The sequence below is a fragment of the Crotalus tigris genome, unplaced genomic scaffold (assembly GCF_016545835.1).
Source record: "Crotalus tigris isolate CLP2741 ecotype Arizona unplaced genomic scaffold, ASM1654583v1 scf7180000018340.3345759, whole genome shotgun sequence".
Lineage (NCBI taxonomy): Eukaryota > Metazoa > Chordata > Lepidosauria > Squamata > Viperidae > Crotalus > Crotalus tigris.
In genome coordinates this window covers 2491002-2510059 of record NW_024096953.1, presented here as the reverse complement: position 1 = coordinate 2510059, position 19058 = coordinate 2491002, and the positions used below count along the sequence as shown (strand labels likewise).

The following is a 19058-nucleotide window of genomic DNA, read 5'->3' as shown; positions in this document are numbered from 1 at the left end:
CTGGGCTATGGGAGTAGTAATTTACTCTTCATGCTTAGGCTTTTAACTGGACAAGCAAATAAACTTGCTATTAATTAACAGTGTTAAGTTAGATTATCGGCTAACCACAAATTAACTTTCTGGCTCTCTTCTCCTCTATATCTGTAGCTTTCTGTTCTTATTACGGGAGACAGTATTGTAATACTATTTGTACTAAGTAGCATACATTTTGTGGTATACTTTATATGGCTATTACTATTTGCCCTAAGAAGTATGCATTAAGTGTCATTCTCTTCGTAGATCAGTGCAAAGTATGGGACTCCGAAGACCTCATAGACCTTGACTCATTTAACACCAATGTGTTTTTTGAAATTCTGCTTACACAGTCTCTGGCCGTGACAACCAAACTCAGCCAGTTTAAAGAAGAGGTGAGTTATCTCCATGTACAAGTCAAGGAATTGTGGATTTATTCCATGCAGAAATTAAGATGTTTTTTTTCCTCTCCTTAAAGACTAATGGGCAAGCAGCAAATTATTTGTTGTGTGTTTGTATGTGTGTGATGCAGAGAAACTTCTCTCCAGCGGAGAAGCCCTGGTCATCTTCTGTAAACTTTGGAATACATACATACATACATACATACATACATACATACATACATACATACATATAGTACATACATACATACATACATACATACATATATGTCCTTGAAAGCTGCAAAATTGCGAATCCCGGGCATATTTGTTCAATAACACAATCTTCGATCTCCAGGAGAGGTATAAACCAGTTGTTTATTGCTAAAAAGATATTTAAAAACAATAAAAACCACTATTTACAATGTTAAAAGAAACAACTTAGCTTTCGCTGGTCCCCTGCCAGCGTCCTCAGAGTGGGGCTCAGGGGGTGGGGAGATTCTTTTTATACACCTTGCTGGTCTAACTGCTTACTCATTGCCCGTGTGATAGGGCCACCCCTCCTGATTAACTGTAATTGCCTTGGTTGCCCCGCCTTCTCTTTTTTGCACTCCAATTCCACACTTTTCCCCTCTCTCATCCTTGTCAATCTCCTCCCTCCCAGCACCATGGCTGCCGGTGTGCTCTCTAACCGCTCCCTCCTACTCATTCCAGGCTGCGCATTCAGACCCAGTGTTCCAAAAGGCTTGCCATCAGCGCTCCCCTCCCTTCTGGCCCGTTGGTCTGCACGCTGTTCCTGCCTGCCGTCATCCATTCCTGTCAGTCTTTTTTTCTCCGATTTCACTCCACCCCCGGGTGTGTGCAGGCTCCATAGTGCCTCATCCTTCTGGTCCATCTGCCCACAACTGGTGGGGATGCCTATCGGCTTGCTCTTAGGCTCAGCCTTTCTCATCCTCATTAGCCTTATCTCCCCCAATTTCCTTTCATACCTGGCTGTGCGTGCGCACAATCGTGTCCCGTCTCTCTGCCCCGTCTGCTTACGGTCAGCTGGACTATCCGCTGACGCCTCTTAAAGTCCAACCTCCCCCCTCTTTTTTATCCCTTTCGCCCTCCTTCCCCCTGTTGGCTACCCCTGTCTTGTTTGGTATCCCTGTCCTACGTGTTTTGGGTTGTACGGTCAGTCCAGCATTCCCAATGCCCCCTCATTGTCATCTCCCCCCCTGCGACCCTTCACCATGCTCACTTCCTCCCTCCTTTTCACCCCATCCATCCATCCATGATTCCAATATTTCACCATCCATCCCTATCGTCCCTATTCCCTCCAAATCCTTTCTTTGCCTAGCCATGCGATGACTGCCTTGCCCGGTTCTGGTTCTGCCTCTGGTAAGCAATGGCTGACTACCAACCAGAATTTTGGGCCAGATATGTGGATGACACATTCGCCATTATCAAATGAATGAAAAAAACTGCCTTTTTGGAAAAATTGAACACAATATTCCCGGACATACAATTCATGGCGGAGGAGGAAGCCAATGGCAGTTTGGCCTTCCTGGACGAGTTGGTCACACGCCAAACCAATGGTGCCCTCCACACAACGGTATATAGAAAAGCCACTCAAACCGATAGGATGCTGCATTACACGAGTAATCACCCATAAGATCGCATGCATTAGAATGCTATTCGCACGCATAGACACGCACTGTAACACTAAAAAGGCCAAGCAACTGGAATGTGCCCGCCTCCATCAGGTGTGTAGGTGGAACGGCTACCCAACCAGCTTCACCCGAAGATATATAAGAGCCGAGGTGGCGCAGCAGTTAGAGTGCAGTACTGCAGGCCACTTTAGCTGACTGTGTTCAGCAGGTCAGCGGTTCAAATCTCACCGGCTCAAGGTTGACTCAGCCTTCCATCCTTCCGGGGTAGGTAAAATGAGGACCCAGATTGTTGGGGGCAATGTAAATATATATATACATTGCTTACTGGTGTACACCACTTAGAGAGTGCTCGCACTTAAAGCGGTATATAAGTCTCAGAAATAAATAAATAAATATAGCAAACGCCAAGAACCCCGCAGGGCACCGGATGACCTAGGGACAACATCCTGACCTAGGGACAACAATGATACCGTATGTCCAGGGAGTATCAGAGGCAACAGCGCAGATATTAGGGCCTTATAACATCAAAGTGGCTCACCGACCCGACCAAACACTTCGGATGAAAGCGATGCGTCCCAAGCAACCTCTACCAAAGGAAGAAAAGTCATCGGTCGTATACAGGGTACACTGCAAGGATTGCCAATGTAACTATACGGGGGAGACGGCCAAACGGATAAAAACCAGAATACATGAACACAGATTGGCCGTCAGAAGGCAGGAGCAGTACTCCCAAATATGGACGCATATGGTTAACAATGGGCACTCATTTGATTTCAAGGGAGCAGAAGTCATCGTCCAGGATGCCCCCAAAGGAGAACGCCTGCTGAAGGAGGCCTGGCTCTCCAACATGGATTCAATCGATCGATGCATAGAATTGCCCCCCGGCAAACCAGACATTAAAAATACACGAGGAGCAAGTCAGGATGCGGATGGCGCTTGCCAGAGGCAGAACCCGAACCGGGGAAGGCAGTCATCGCATGGCTAGGCAAAGAAAGGATGTGGAGGGAATAGGGACGATAGGGATGGATGGTGAAATATTGGAATCACGGATGGATGGATGGGGTGAAAAGGAGGGAGGAAGTGAGCATGGTGAAGGGTCGCGGGGGGGGAGGTGACAATGAGGGGGCATTGGGAATACTGGACCTGACCGTAAGACCCAAAATATGTAGGACAGGGATACCAAACAAGACAGGGTTAGCCAAGAGGGGAAGGAGGGGGAAAGAGATTAAAAAAGGGGGGGAGGTTGGACTTAAAGAGGAGCCAGTGGATAGTCCAGCTGACCGTAGGCAGACGGGGCAGAGAGACGGGACATGATCGTGCGCACGCACAGCCAGGTATGAAAGGAAATTGGGGGAGATAAGGCTAACGAGGATGAGAAAGGCTGAGCCTAAGAGCAAGCCGATAGGCATCCCCACCAGTTGTGGGCAGACGGAGCAGAAGGATGAGGCACGATGGAGCGTGCACACACCCGGGGGTGGAGGGAAATTGGAGAAAAAGAGACTGACAGGAATGGATGAGGGCAGGCAGGAACAGCGTGCAGACCAACGGGCCAGAAGGGAGGGGAGCCCTGATGGCAAGCCTTTTGGAACACTGGGTCTGAATGCGCAGCCTGGAATGAGTAGGAGGGAGCGGTTAGAGAGCACACCGGCAGCCATGGTGCTGGGAGGGAGGAGATTGACAAGGATGAGAGAGGGGAAAAGTGTGGAATTGGAGTGCAAAAAAGAGAAGGCGGGGCAACCAAGGCAATTACAGTTAATCAGGAGGGATGGCCCTATCACACGGGCAATGAGTAAGCAGTTAGACCAGCAAGGTGTATAAAAAGAATCTCCCCACCCCCTGAGCCCCAATCTGAGGACGCTGGCAAGGGACCAGCAAAAGCTAAGTTGTTTCTTTTAACATTGTAAATAGTGGTTTTTATTGTTTTTAAATATCTTTTTAGCAATAAACAACTGGTTTATACCTCTCCCGGAGATCGAATATTAAGAACATAGAAATGGTTCACTTCCACGTCTCCATGACAAAGTGACTGCGAGGGTGTAGGAGTGGAACTAAGAACCAAGAACTAGCAATAAGGAGAAATTTCCTAACAGTGAGAACAATTAACCAGTGGAAATGGCTTTGTCTTCACAAGTTGTGGGTGCTCCGTCACTGGAGGCTTTTAAGAACAGATTGGACACCCATTTGTCTGAAGTGGTAGAGTTCCTCCTAATTGATCAGGGGGTTGGACTAGAAGACCTCTAAGGTCCCTTCCAACTCTGTTATTCTGAGTAGGGAAGAAATGTGCTGTGGCCCCTTAAGCTCACTGGCCAACATTTCGCTCCCTTGGTTTCAAAATTTTTGCAGTGATTTATTTAACAACTGGGACAAGAAACAGAAGCTGACTTTGTTCCTCTTGTCTTCTCTATGCTTCATTTCTTTCCTAGCTGAAATCCATATACTTCAAACTCCTGGAGGAATTCACCTCCCTCCGAGATCTCTGGGTAACAAAAATGTGCATTTCTGATGGAGGAAAATCTTGCAGTGATGCTCTAATGGGAGATTACATGAAGGTGAAAGAAGAGGTAGAAGAATCAAAGGGACTTTTATGAGGTTTTTGGGGGGGAGTAGGGTAACCTAGTTAATCCCTGAAGCAGGATTTCTCAACCTTGGCAATGTTAAGACGTGGACTGGGGAATTCTCTGGCTGGGGAATTCTGGGAGTTGAAGTCCACACGTCCACATGATGAAGGAACCAGGAAGAGATCTCACATCCTGCAGGGACCTCAAAGCTCTCCTTCGTTCCTTCCTTCCCTTCCTTCTTTCCTTCCTTCCTTCCTTCCTTCCTTCTTTCCTTCCTTCCTTCCTTCCCTCCTCCATCCCTCCCTCCCTCCCTCCCTCTCTTCCTTCCTTCCTTCCTTCCTTCCTCCCTCCCTCCCTCCCTTCCCCTTCCCCTAGATTTAAGTCATATTTGCCATTTGAGCATACCAAAACAGAGTGCTTCAAAAGGATTGAATGTTGGCCATGACAGTCCCAGATGACATGTCCCTATTTTATGTTGCAATTTAGGCAGAGGAGGAAATTAGGTGCAGAAAGCATTGGGCAGCAGAATACGAAGAGAGTTTGGACAGACAGATCAATCTCTTGACTCAGTATCTGAAACACGAGGAGGAACACTGGGTGGCTTTCAATTCTGGTCTCCAGGAAGTTGTGAGGCAGGTGGGGATGTTGGAAGATGTGCTCTCTAGAGAAGACTTTGGTTCAAATTCTAAACCAGAGCAATGGAGGTAAGAGCAATCCTTAAAAACTTGCCTGCACCAACCCAATTCCTCCTGGTCTGCTTGACCAAATAATTTGCCGTTTCTAGCTAGTCAATAGCAACACTTGGGGGGACTCTCTCTGAAACATAATTTGTTTGGGGACGTGTTTGCTGTCCTGATGCTTTCAGGTTATTAAGCCTCATAGATGCTGCAAGCGAGAAGCTCACCAGCATGGTGGTCAAGGAGAGCCATCGGCTTATGCAGTGGGGACTTCTTGGAGAAGGAACAGGAGCTGGCCTTCTGAACCAAGAGAAGACCCTGGTGCTCACCAAGGAGAACCTTGGTAAAAGAGAACCCCTTAAAAGTTTGCTTTTAAAAAAAAGAGGGATTGGCTTTACGGATGTTGCTATCATCAGGACTTTAGCTGATAAGAATCATAATGCAAAATGTATTATCCATTTTGAATAATAAAGTGGGATACAAACATATAAATATAGCAACAGTTTATTTATTAAATTTATATGCTACCCATCTCACTATTCAGGCGACTCTGTTCAATTCTTCATCTGCATTCTTGATGGACATCTGTCCAAATTGAAGACTGGGTTTGGAATCTAATTAAGGCTGCCTTGAAATGTTTAAGGCTTGTGTCTTTTCATTGTCTTCATCGTTGTTCCCAAAACCAGGTGGCTCCTTCAAGACATGTGAAGTTCTGCATCAGGATCTTGCCACCGGACTGATAATGCCCAATGAAGACATTACTATGCTTTTAGCCAATCAGTCCATGAAGTCTGCATTTCCAGATCACTTCCTGCATCCTGGGACAGGAAAACTGCTCCCAATAGCTGGGAATGTTGGCTTTGATCCCCTCGAATCCAAGCTGATCCCCATGGTTGATTTAGTATCTGGTAAGAATACACCTTACCAAGGCATTTTAAGGAATATTACTGTTGTGCTAATTCTGTTTATTTCATATCTTCTATTTAGAAGCTTCAATTTTAATTCTTCATCACTCTTGGTCAGATCTAATTGCTTTTGACTGTCCATCACTTTAATCATTCTTGCTGTAGGGCTAGACTTTTCCTGGTCTTGGTCTCTGTAGGTGCATGCATTTGGAGGGAACAAGCTGGGGACAACAACTGTGGGTTGTTTTAACACCAACATAATGCCGTTCAATGCTTGATCCTTGTATGCTTCCCTTATATGTTCTGTTTCCCTTTTGGGGTTTCTGCTTAGGAGAGATTCAATATCACTCGGACCTCCCAACCTTCTCCTTTGTCCCATATCCTGTTTGTCCCGAAACTGGCCTTCCAGGAAGAATTAACTTACCTGTTCTGCAACCTGAGAAAGTATTTAAGTTTGGAGGCCTGATGCAAGATCCAGTTACTGGAATGGAAGTACCAATCCTTGCCATCACTGCTCATCCCCAAACTGGCCAATGGTTGACCTTGGGTGGGACATACCTGAATCCCCTCACAGGGATGGTGACCCCGCTTGAAATCGGAGGGCCCATGAAAGTACAAGAGAGTGGAAAAATCGTTCCTATCCTTGGAGTCGGTTTGGATAATAACACAGGTAGAGAAAAGACTTGATTGTTGACCTAGTTTTGTTCAAGAGAGAGGTGGGAGGAGGGTTCATGTCTTGGTGGAAAGGTGTGATCACTGAAAAAGGGAGCAGCTTCACTTTTAGAATTACCAGCAGATTGATATATGCTAAATAAGATATCCATGTCCAATAAAGTTAAAACTACCCCTTCCATTTTTTTGTGGGAAAGACGAAAAGTAACTCACCTGTGTGTCTATGGTTGGTCACTTACCTGGGAGCGAGATGACAATTTCAAGAGTTTGTGTTCCTGCTAAGGGGTCCTTATCTTTAAACTGGGTGGACTGGACTATCTGTCCAGGGGAGGATACCTACAATCAGAGCTGGGCATCCATGTAGTTAGATGACCATAAAGTAGGACATCCCTTTCCTGCACATGACACACAAGGAAGGCACTCTGTCTGTTCCTTGATGCCTCCAAAGGTTCACTAGCATGGGATTGGAAGTTCTACCATCCACCTGGATGGTACCACAATCCTGGAGGTTTCGTTGCTAGTCTTAGAACCATAGGATGGAAGAATTGGAAGGAACCATGAAAATCTTTTGGTCCAACCTGCTGCCCAAAGATCAATCTTCCAGGAATTCTGAATTGTTTTTCATGAGCTACAGTAGTTCTCATCTCCAGATGTTTTGCACTGAGGATCCCAGTTTTTTAACATTTTAAGTTCTTCCGTAATTACTCCTTTGAGCTTTGTGATTTGGTAATAGTTGACAAGCAAGGACAAGGGGAAGCAAATGGCCCTTTTCCAGGGAATGGTGGTTATTCTAGTCCCCCAGTTTTGACGAGAAGCCCAGGTGGTTAAGAAGTAGACCTTTACCTGGACTACAGCCTACACGCAAGCCCATAGAGAAAAGCCATGGATTGTTCAAAATACTATTTCAGAAGCTAAAGAAAAAATCAATACAGTTTCCTGCTTTGTCAAATACAGAGGCAGAATGAATATATATTGACAATAGAGAGATTACTTGGAAGAAAGCAATGAAAAGTAATGAAAAGACTCTATTCATTAAGTCAGCTGCCCAAGCTGCTTTGACTTTCTCAAAAAGTAGTTTAGCCAATCAATAAATATAATAAACAAGGCATTAAAAATAGGTTTGCTTTGGTCTTCTCAGCTTAGGAGCTTAGAAAACATTTCCCATTCTGTCCAGCATTGTACCATTGATTTTTAATAATGAAAGCTAACCTATTTATGATTTTCTGAAAATTCAGTCAGTTCTATGATACTGATTAAATGGGGGCACCGCAAAATCTAGTGGGTCTTGCTTTGCTCCACATCCAGATGAATTTCAAAGAAAACAAACTGAGGTCTATTTCAGAAAAAAGAACAGTCCACATTAGCTGACTCCCTGTTGTGGCTTCTATATAAGGGAAGAAATAGAGCTTAAAAATCATCTATCATCAGTTGAGGTCCCATTCAGGATGAGCTGAGATGGACTAATGTTCTCTTGCTGTTCTCCAAACACAGGAATCGTTGTTCCACTAGGAGGACTACAAGGTCCTTCTGGAGACCTTCTGCTTCCTGGAGATCCTTTTGTGGAGCCCTTGAGTGGCAAGATGGCTCGCCTGCAGGGCCTCTCCCTTCGGCAGGACAAAATAGTACCTCATGCAGGCAGTTACCAGGTGCTCTTGGAAGCCAATGTCCTCATCGCCCAGATCCTTGTGGTGAAAGTCCTGCAGGAATATAAAGACTCAATTAGCAAGGATCTATGCCCAATGGTCAGGTTGACAAAAATTCTCAATGGGCCAGAGGAAGCCATGGAAACGGCACTGGCCCACAAGCTTGGTTATTTGATGTACTACCTACAGAACCTGGAGAAGCAACGAGGTGGTGCTTCCAGTGTCGAGAGAACTGGTGGAAAGCTGGGTGGGTGTTGGCATGGATTAAGTTGTTGATGGGAGGAGCTACAGAGCTTGGGATGGATTTGATGGTCAGTGCAGTTGGGTAGCAGGAAGGACTCTGCACTCTCTCCCCAGTTGAGTGCCCAAGTCTTTGCTATTGTTTCTTCTTTCATAATTGAATAGTTGTTATTTTGCCTTTTTGGAGCCATCTAAAATTGATTGTGTATCATGAAGTCATCGTTGACTCCTAGCAGCCATCTAGATAGATGATTTTCCATGATGATCTATGCCTAACTTGCTCTTTCCGGTCTTCCAAGGTTGCCCTGATCTATTCATCAGCTTCAAATATAGCTGTTAAATACAATCTGTGCTTTGCCTGTTATTCATAAGGGGAGGGGAGGGGAGGGGAAAGAAAGAAAGAAAGAAAGAAAGAAAGAAAGAAAGAAAGAAAGAAAGAAAGAAAGAAAGAAAGGAAGGAAGGAAGGAAGGAAGGGAAAGAGAAAGAAAGAGAAAGAAAGAAAGAAAGAAAGAAAGAAAGAAAGAAAGAAAGAAAGAAAGAAAGAAAGAAAGAAAGAAAGAAAGAAAAAGAAAGAAAGAAACTAGCCATAAATATATATCTCAGCTAGGTTCTCAAAACCTTGGTCATTCATTGGCCGTCTAGTTCTGATTTTAGTGATATGTTTTGTCCTTGTTATAAATAAATCAGGAATGATCAAGTATCTCAGCACAGAACTTTGGATCCCTGCTGTGTTTGGGATGAAAATTCCAGACCCCGGAAGTTCCGAATTGATGGTTCCCATCCTTGGCGTGGAATGTGATTGGAAAACAGGGCAGCCAGTACCGCTTGCTGGGGTGACAGAAGATGCTAATGGGAAAGGTAAATCTTTCAACTTCAATTAGGATTTTTGTTTTGTTTTTTATAACTGCTAGGGAAACGTCTAAATCTTCCATCATAAAAACACACAGCTCAAGATTTACTTTCTTTGCATGCCTTCTAGGCTTGGTGCCCATCACAATAGGCTCCAGAGCCATCGATCCCATCACAGGGGAGACGGGACCGGTCATTGGCGCACAGACCAACCCTTGGACCAAGGCTGTCCTTCCTGTCGTCCAGCCGCAAGGATGCTTGCCGCGAGAAAAAATAGATCCCGATTTGGTAATGCTCTTCTACCACCTTCGAAGGGCTTTCTCATCCGGATTCTCCCGAACTCTTTCTCACACATGTCATACTTACAGCTGACTGCCTTGGCCAAGGAGCTGATGGCCAGGAGGGTTTACTGGCACTCCCAACGAGAGAAAGAGCAGGAGGTATTTAAAGAGGTGGATCACCTGTTGCATGATATCCTCGATGCTGCCAAAGAAGGAAAAATGGGAAAGGTGAGGCTGGGATGTTCTTGTGGTGTTGATTGCTAGGAAGACTTAAGATACCGCCTGGACCAGCTATTGCTCAGCAGATACCCCTCCAGATGCCCAGGGTTACAACCCTTCACATCCCAGACTGGCTAGAGAGGATAGATGGAACAGGTCAGTGCAATTATTCATTAGGGTATTTTCTGTAAAGATAGCTCTTGACTTACAACCATCATTTGGGGGCCATTCAAAGATGCAACAGCATTGAGAAAAATGATTTATGACCACTGACCTACGACAGTCACAGCATCCCTGCAATCACACGGTCCAAATTTGGGCATTTGGCAACCAGCATGTCTTTAGAGCAGTTGCGCTGTCCTGGGCTCATGTGGTCACCATTTACAACCTTCCCAGCCGGCTTCCAACCAACCAAGTCAGTGGAGGAAGCCAGATTTGCTTAATGACCACATGATTCACTTAATAACCGTGGCAAAAAAAGGTGGTAAAATTGGGCAGGACAACCACCTTGCTTAGCAACAGAGGTTCTGTTTGCAGCTGTGGTTCTATGTCAAGGACTATCTATAGGAAAATGGTTTTGTCCAGCCAGAAGACACACAAAGAATCCAGAAGGATAAAATCCAGGATAAAAAAGACCCTTGTGATAAAATACATGGAGTGACAAAAGTCCTGTTTTTAGATGAAGACTTTTTTTGATTTCACCTGCAGATGTTGGTGCCCAAGCAATTTTAGTCTTTCAGGAGAGGCCTGGCCTTGGAACGCTAACTCTTCTGCACCATCTACTCTTGCATGTCTCAGCCGCCATTTTCTCTTTGTTTTCCTCTTCTGCAAGTTCAAGTTCAGGGACAGATTAAAAGCTGCTGACAAAATTTGCCACTTCCTGGAATCATCTTCGGCCCAAGAAAGTCAAAGGCAGGTCGGCCGAGACTTGACAGCATTGGGGAACCCTGAACGATCTTTATGGTCAAGAGGTAAGGAAGGAATTCTGGATAAATGAGATAAAATATTTGCAGGTCCTTGAACTGTTCAAAGCATCTTTATAAAGGCTGCCTGCTGTGGAGAAAGAGAGAAAGAGAGAAAGAAAGAAAAAGAAAGAAAGAAGGAAGGAAGGAAGGAAGGAAGGAAGGAAGGAAGGAAGGAAGGAAGGAAGGAAGGAAGGAAGGATGGATGGATTTCAGGATTTGTCTGCATGCATTGTGCAAACCTGAAGTAAAATTGGAGGTGATTTGATTGTAAACTGAGTTCATTTATTTATTAAATTTATTTGCCACCCATCTCGCCATAAGGGAGTTGCATGATTAGATCAGAATAAGCCTGAAACCCAGGGCGTGAAGAGAGATGATCAAATGATGGTTTGATTTCCATGCTAGTTAAAGCTAGGTGGGTTGGTGGGGGCTGCTTATTTTGCATATTCTGGGATTCGTGGAATTAATGTCTAGCTTTGACCCCCGAGATGGACAGATTTCCATGGTTTTAAAGAGATAGACATTTCCATGGGGGGGGGGCGTATGTCGGAAGGTGGATTCATACTCACACTCTTCCCGATCTGGGTTTGGTGGCTCTAGTGGACAAGGACGAGAAAGAGCAGGAGGCCAAAGTCCAGCTTTTGCTCAGGAAGACTTTGGAAAAACTGGTGCAATTAATTTGGACAACACAGCTGGAAGATCAGCGGATCCAGATGCAACTGAAGGAAGCCGAGCGACATTGGAGCAGGAGCCTCCGCACCCAGGAAGTCATCAAAGAGAAATTCAGAAAGGTGATCCGCAACCTTGATCTACTAGGATCTTGGTTTAATGCCTATTTTAAAAGAAAGTATGTCTTTTTATAAAGGGCTTCTCTACAATTTTGAATGTTTGATCACACGACTGTGGGGATGCTGCAACAGCGCAAAGACCTACGACCTTAACCACTGCAGCCTCCCCCAGGTCACATGATCAAAATTCAGACAGTTGACAACTGACTCACAATTATGAATGTTATAGTGTCCCGGGATCATGTGATCCCCTTTTGCAAACTTCTGACAAGCAAAGTCAATGGGGGAAAGCCAGATTCCCTTCACAATTGGGTTACTAATTTAACAATTGCAGTGATTCACTTAACAACTGTGGCAAAAAAGATCGCAAAACAGAGCAAAACTCTATCAATGTCTCGCTTAGCAGCATATATTTTGGGCTCCATTGTGGTCGTAAGTTGAGGACAACCTGTAGTCACTTACTTACTATAAACAATCAGGAAATGCATCATCCAGACAGATCCTTTGTCTAATTTAAGTGCATGGATGAAAAATGTAGACATGCCTATCATAAATGAGAGAAAAATACACTAAATTTCTTTCCAGACCAAACTGCATCTCTTGGCAGAATTCCAGGACCACATTGCAAGACAGCAGACCAGAGTGGAGACTGAATATTGCAGACTGGAATATCTGCGACTCTTGTCAGACATTGTGGCCTTCCAAACAAAGGTATGACTCCAAGATGACAACTTGGAGTCAGCCTCTCGCCAGGGATAGTAAGATGTTCATCCAGGATGAACCATCCCTTGTGTAAATTGGTGTCTCTCCAAACCAAAGCTCATTCATAAAAAGAGAATATTTGCAGCTCAGGATTGAACTGTGGGCTCCTTGGTGCTGTCTGAGCTTGGTTGTTTTCTTGCAAATGTTTCATTAACCAATTAGGTTACATTATCAATGATATTATCTGGTTGGGTAATGAAATGTCTACAGAAACACAACCAAGTACGGATGTCCCAAAGACGCTTTTTCAATAGGCAAGTGGACTTTCTTTGGTTTGCTTGAAGACATTTCTCTTCTCATCCCAAAAGTGAAGAAGCGTCTTGAATGAGAAGTGAAACATCTTCAAGGAAAACACAAAGAAAGTCCAGTTGCCTTTTGAAAAAGCACCTTTGGGACAACCATGACCTGGATGACTGAGAACCTCCATAGACATACACCAAGCACAGAGAGCACCAAGGACCTCTTTCACCAGACTCTCTTTCTCCTTGTGAGCTTATTCCCACTTGTAATTTTCTAGCACTCCATAAGGATAGCATAAAAAGGGCCATATTTTGCAGAATCATAACCTCTTTTCTCTATCTCAGGACTGTCTCTCTGGATCTTCTCAATGCTTCATGAACTACCCTGCTGCAAGATTTTACAGCATGGCTGCTACTCCCTGTGGAAGTTGGGAGGTCATCAATAAAAAATTGATCCCCTTGCTGAAATCGGTGCTCCAGACCCTGGAAGAGAACAAAAAAGGTTCTTCATCTCCTGAGGAAGGTCAGGGATCAGGAGATGCCACTGACCATGTTGTGCTGGCCATGTTGATGGGTGCGGTCAGAAGATGTCTCCAGTTTACTAATCAAACTGATTAGCAATCTTACTTTTAGGCCAAGGTTGAGCATGCCCTGAGACCTCTGAGGTCCCCAACCCTTTTTTGATAGTTCCCAGAATCCCCCAAAATTCCACCACAAAAATAAGTTGATGTGATGGAATGTAGTCTGGATTCCTGGGAGGGAGGGGCTGCGTTCCAGAGGACCAAGATACAGTGAAATTTGGATTAGTTGGTTGGGAGGAAGAGAGTTAAGCCGGCTCCCCCCTAGCAGTTCCCGAGTGTATCTTTAATGATGCAAACAGCCTGCTTCAGTTTAGCAAGATTGGCATCAGGTTCCCAAAAAGCCAAGAAAGGCACATTGAGGTTCTTCTAAGAAATTTCCTTTATTGTTCCTCATCTATAGACAGAAATCTTGCCAAACCTCTTAAATTGTAGGATTTCAGGAGAGAGTTGAATTTGCTAAGTGCTAATATATTATATAAGTGCTCCAGAATTTTTATAATGGAACAGAAATAAATTCTCAACTGCTTTCATTTTCTGGCAGATACTGACAATTCTTTCCAGGATATAATGGATGTTCAAATGATCCCTAAGTCCAGAGAACTTGTCCCTGTGCTTGTTTCAAGTCTTTCTGCGAGGGAATTTGTAACCTACCAGTATGGCGTTGTCACTTTGCAATTTCTCCGACCTTATATTGGTGTAAGTGTTCAAAAAGTGGAAGCATCTTTAGGAAACAGTTTCCATTCTGCATAGGGTCTAAAAAAAATCAGAGAAATCAGTTCCTCATCAAAACATACATCGGCTCTGATCAATAGATCAGCCTGATAACCATTCTATGGTCCTTCTTGTTGTTCTCCCCTCCCTTCCAAAGCTAGTGGAAACAAAAATTGGGGTAATTACTATTTTGAAAAGAAAAAAAATATTTTTTCACTATTATTGTCCATCCAATTTTCCTCTCTTTATGCACCAGGAACCCTCTTCATTTTCCCTTGGGTTTCAGCCCTTATATATGAAAGGAACTGTACATTCTACCAATCCAGATGTTCTCTCGTGAATGCTGAACAAATAAAATGGGAAATAGATAGTTCAAATTTTATTCAAAAGAAACAATAAAAAAGATAAGAAGGAAACAAAAAGAACAGAACACATCCTCTCCAGGAGCCAATGCCCAGATAAGCAGGGGTTAACTCCAAACAAATAGCCAAACAGAAAACAATACCCTAATCAAGAAGCTCCAAGGAGAAAACCACACACCCCTATAAACACTAGGAGGGCAAACTATATAAACAGGGAGAAACCCCCATGCACATCACACTGATGATGTTACCTAGTTGGGTAATGCGATGTTTGTAAGCAAACAATCAAGCCCAGAGAGCATCAAGGAGTCCACAGTACAACCCTGAGCTACAAATATTATCTTCTATTGGAATTTCATTTCTTCAGTGAAAAGTCCAAATGAACTTGGATGTTATGAACTGTGTTTGGAATTTCCATGTTATTATCCTGGATTGGAAAAGGCATCATAGCCACCATTTCCACTTACTTTTAGGCTCCAGAGGTGGAATTGTGCCTTGCCTCCAGAATTCCTTCTAGCAATGCCCCTGGGAATGCTTTCAGAAACACCTTTTATTACCAGGTAAGCTATCCTGAGTGGGGGGAAAATGTAACAGTACTGGTCTAGTTCACACATTGCACTGTATTATTGGCTTTGGGAATAGTTTGCTTTTGGCACAAGCCCTGTTGTGGCTGAAAAACTAGGATGAAGCATCTTTAGCTGGGTTTCCCCAACCATTTGTAGCTTATTCCATACATCAGGAGTAAGTACACGATGGTTTAATTACAATGGGTTAACCCACTCAAAGAGTGGAAGAAAAGTTCAGGAAAAATCTGTGCATCTGCCCAATGGTGTGTCAGCCCATGGATCCAATTGTGTTTGTGGTTTGGTCTTCAGAGGCAATGCCCAGGCTCTTTGTGATGAGTTATTACCTGTTGCAATCTCATTCCATCCTCCATCCAGGCCCAAAAACCTGGAGAAGAAAATTAGGTCATTATAGCACGGCTGAAAAGACAATATTGGAAAGAGTGAACCAAGGAGAGTGCTTAAAAAGGAAGGTGTGATGGAGAACTTCCTAAGTATTAGAAACTTGAAGGTCGTGGATGTCAAAGCCTCAGACTCTTGCTGGTCTCCATCTTCCTTTTTCTGCAATCGTCTTTAAAGGGGTTTTGCTTCGCTTTTTCTTCAGATCCCTGGCAATCGACTGTTTGTCTTAAGAGAGTCTCTGGCCTGTGCCGGGAGCTTTGTCCTACTTCTTGTCCACTGCCTGGCCCACATAACCGCCAAAGACTTCAGCCAAGATTCCAAGCCAGCTTTTCGAAGGCTGTTTTACCAGGTAAAGAATAACGGCCAACTTAAACTGGGGAGTTCTCTCTGTGTCCTTTCCTGGTTTGCAAAGGCTGCTTTGCCGTGGATCTCTTTGGTCTCTACTGTAGCATTTCTCAACCTTGCCAAGTTTAAGACAGGTGGACTTCAACTCCCAGAATTCCAGCTGAACATGCCACAGTATTTATAACTTCCCTCCTATAAGCAGAGTGCTTAATACTTAAAGATTAAATATTTGTTTGAATATGATTAAAAAGAACAGAAAATTTTTTGGACATACAGTAAATGTATCTTAGCTTAAGAGGGACATGTTTTTCAAGTAATATATTATTTCCTTCTTTTTTTTCTTCTCTCTCTTTCTCTCTTTTTTTAAGATATGAGAATGTAAAACTGTTGAGATAGCTTGTATGAGGAAAAATACTTAAAAATACACTTAAATACTTAAGTGTACTTAACTCTAAGAAAATCTTAACAGGTAAAAATGGTTTTTTAACATTGGGAAAAATAAATTTAAGTAAGAACTTTAAAAACAGGATCTATGATAAGGTGAATAAGATGATTAATTAGAAAAGAAGCTTTACATCGACTCTCTCCAGATAAGATGCTCTGGAATTTTCTGAAAGGTCCCAATTTTCTTTGCCTCTCAGGCGCTTAAAGTCTGCCTGGGGGAAATGTTCTCACTGAGGCTCCAGGCGTCCACATTTTCAGAAGAAAGTAAGTCTGCCGCCACTGTGATCAAGCAGGTTTTGCAGAAGAGCGAGGAGGCATCTGCTGAGCTTCTCTCACAGCCTCTGTATGCCAAGGCAAAGGGCTGCAGAGATTCCCAAAAGGTAAATGCTTCAGGTACTCTCTGCTTCCTGTAAAGATGTCCATGTTGGAGAGGTTTGTTCCCACAATTATCCTTTGTGTGAGTGCATGTTCATGTCTGAGCGTCTTTGTGTGTACAAGTCTTAGAACTAATTTGGTAGAAACTGAACAACTCAAGCTAAGAACAAGTATTCCACAGATCAATCAGAACTGTTATATCTACCTTTCTCCATCATGCTCTCCCACTCAAGCTTTCTAAGCCCATGTAGCTCCTCCAGAACTTCTTATGCTTTGTCTCTCCTGCTTTAGGATATCAGCAGAGCAATGGAGAAAGAGCAGCTACCAGTTGACCAAATGGAGGTCCTGTCCCTGGAAGACCCATGGCTGAGCCAGGAAATAGACAGGCTTCCGAGGAAGCTTCAGAAGGAAAAGTGGCCTGAGTGAATTTTGGAAGCTCTGGTAGAGATCACCAAGGCAGAACAATGAAAGGACCGTGGAAGTGAGCCAAGATGACCATCTTTGGCCATTTTTCTGCACTAGCTGAGCATAACCTTGGAGAATAAATGGTCAGGAGGAACCTAAAGGCAGAAGGAAGATTGGAGTTATCTAGCATATATCTGAGGACAGGAAGACCTGGAGGAACGTTGTCCATGGGGTCACAATGGGTCGGACACGACTTCGCAATTAACAACAACAAGCATATATCTGAATTATTGATCCATGCCGAACTGTGCATCATGTTCACAAACATGATGAACACATGTTAGGGCTGTGTGAACTTTGAAAGGCAGCGTTATAACCAGAGTCTCAGGTCTCTCTGGAAGATTAAAACTTGCAGCTTTGCAGGGTGTGTGTGTGTGTTCTTTTTGTAAAACCCATTGGAGATTCCTGCTGGGATGTGGTTATGTGTTACCTTTGCTCTTGTATTATCTAATTTAATTTAATCAAATTAATCAAGGAGAGAATCAACCTGGAACTAAGGAGAAATTTCCTGACAGTTGGGACAATTAACCAGTGGAACAACCTGCCTCCAGAAGTTGTGGGTGCTCCATCACTCAAGGTTTTAGAAAAGAGATTAGACATCTATTTGTCCAGAATGGTATAGGGTCTCCTGCTTGAGTAGAGGGTTGGACTAGAAGACCTCCAAGGTTCCTTCCAATTCTGTTATTCTGTTACTTAGTGTGACAAATGATTCAGTCTATATATTCCTTTCAAGTGATGTAACAATTTAGAAGCAGGCAGATAATCAGAAGGGCGCTCCTTAAGAAGACCATATCTCTGAGATAGTATGGCTAGCATGCTAATCTCGCAGAAAGGGATAAGTAACGTCACGTAGATGCATTTATCGAAAACATTTCAGCATTGTTCTGTAGTTTCCACGTGTCTTCCATTTTCTTTGCCTTGTTTTGCACGGTCAAAGATATGCAATCTTGGTTTTGTTTTGGTTCATGGCTGTTCAGCAAAGGGCCAGAGCTTTGCTGGGAATTGTGTGCATGCTAATAAAATGATATTGTATCATCAAAGGGTCTGGGTTGCTTCAGGTGACCACATCACCATTCAGCTTGAAAATAAAATGTATATATTCCAGATAAACTAGTGGATGTATCACCAAATGATTCAATCACAGTTGTCTGGATTTGCAAGAGACAATTGGCCAGAGACTAGAGCAATTAGGTTCACCCAAAGCTCTAAGCTCCAACTAAACCAACCACTTTGCAATTTACTAGAGGGAGGGAGGAAGGGAGAGAGGGAGGGGGAAGGAAGGAAGGAAGGAAGGAAGGAAGGAAGGAAGGAAGGAAGGAAGGAAGGAAGGAAGGAAGGAAGGAAGGAAGGAAAAAGGGAGGGATGTTAGTTTGCAATAGGAAACTAAAATGCAATAAAAACTTTATAACATTCATTGCCCTCAGTAGAGGACAAGGCCGTGAAAAATCACTCCACAAACCAATTCAGCAATAACTGGAGAACATAATCCACCCAAAAAGTGTTTGTATGATTGTAACAATGCAGCCCTTTGGAGTCTATAGCAATGGATGATTCTGTCCCTTAAATAATAGCCTAGTTTTGCAAAGCCCAGCCAGACTAGTTTACCAAAATCCACTCAAAATATCTTGGCGATGGCTCTCCCAGGCATCCAGCAGAGGTTTTGGCAGACTTTGTCACTAAATGCTGCAAATATCAAACACGTGTTGCTCATTCATGAATTAATAAGGTACCTCTGAACCTTCTGTCTTTAGCTCAAGAATAGGATGCCTTTAAAACCTTTGCATGCTCATAGCTGCAAAGCAATCATTACAAACTTGATGATTTGCCATCCCTTGATGGATCCAGCATGGTATAAAGTACAGCCAGGAGTCAGAAAATAGTTGGAAATGGATCCATTATATGGGTTGCCTCCTTCATCTGTTCCCTTGCCAGGTTAACAAAGCTTATTTTGGCAGCTGGCTCAA

The 19058-nt window shown here is 43.6% G+C and overlaps 1 protein-coding gene across 1 annotated transcript; it reads left to right on the top strand.

Moving 5' to 3' along the window:
- The first annotated feature begins 224 nt into the window (after positions 1-224).
- On the top strand, positions 225-17609 carry LOC120311295. The gene is made up of 19 exons (XM_039350637.1): positions 225-407; positions 4471-4608; positions 5092-5309; positions 5471-5625; positions 5969-6190; positions 6519-6857; positions 8351-8749; positions 9431-9601; positions 9723-9880; positions 9961-10101; positions 10925-11063; positions 11658-11848; positions 12431-12556; positions 13192-13369; positions 13969-14123; positions 14974-15060; positions 15668-15814; positions 16452-16634; positions 16921-17609. Exons 1-19 carry the CDS (start codon positions 225-227, stop codon positions 17053-17055), a joined length of 3465 nt encoding a protein of 1154 aa, XP_039206571.1. The 3' UTR covers positions 17056-17609.
- The last annotated feature ends 1449 nt before the right edge of the window (positions 17610-19058 follow it).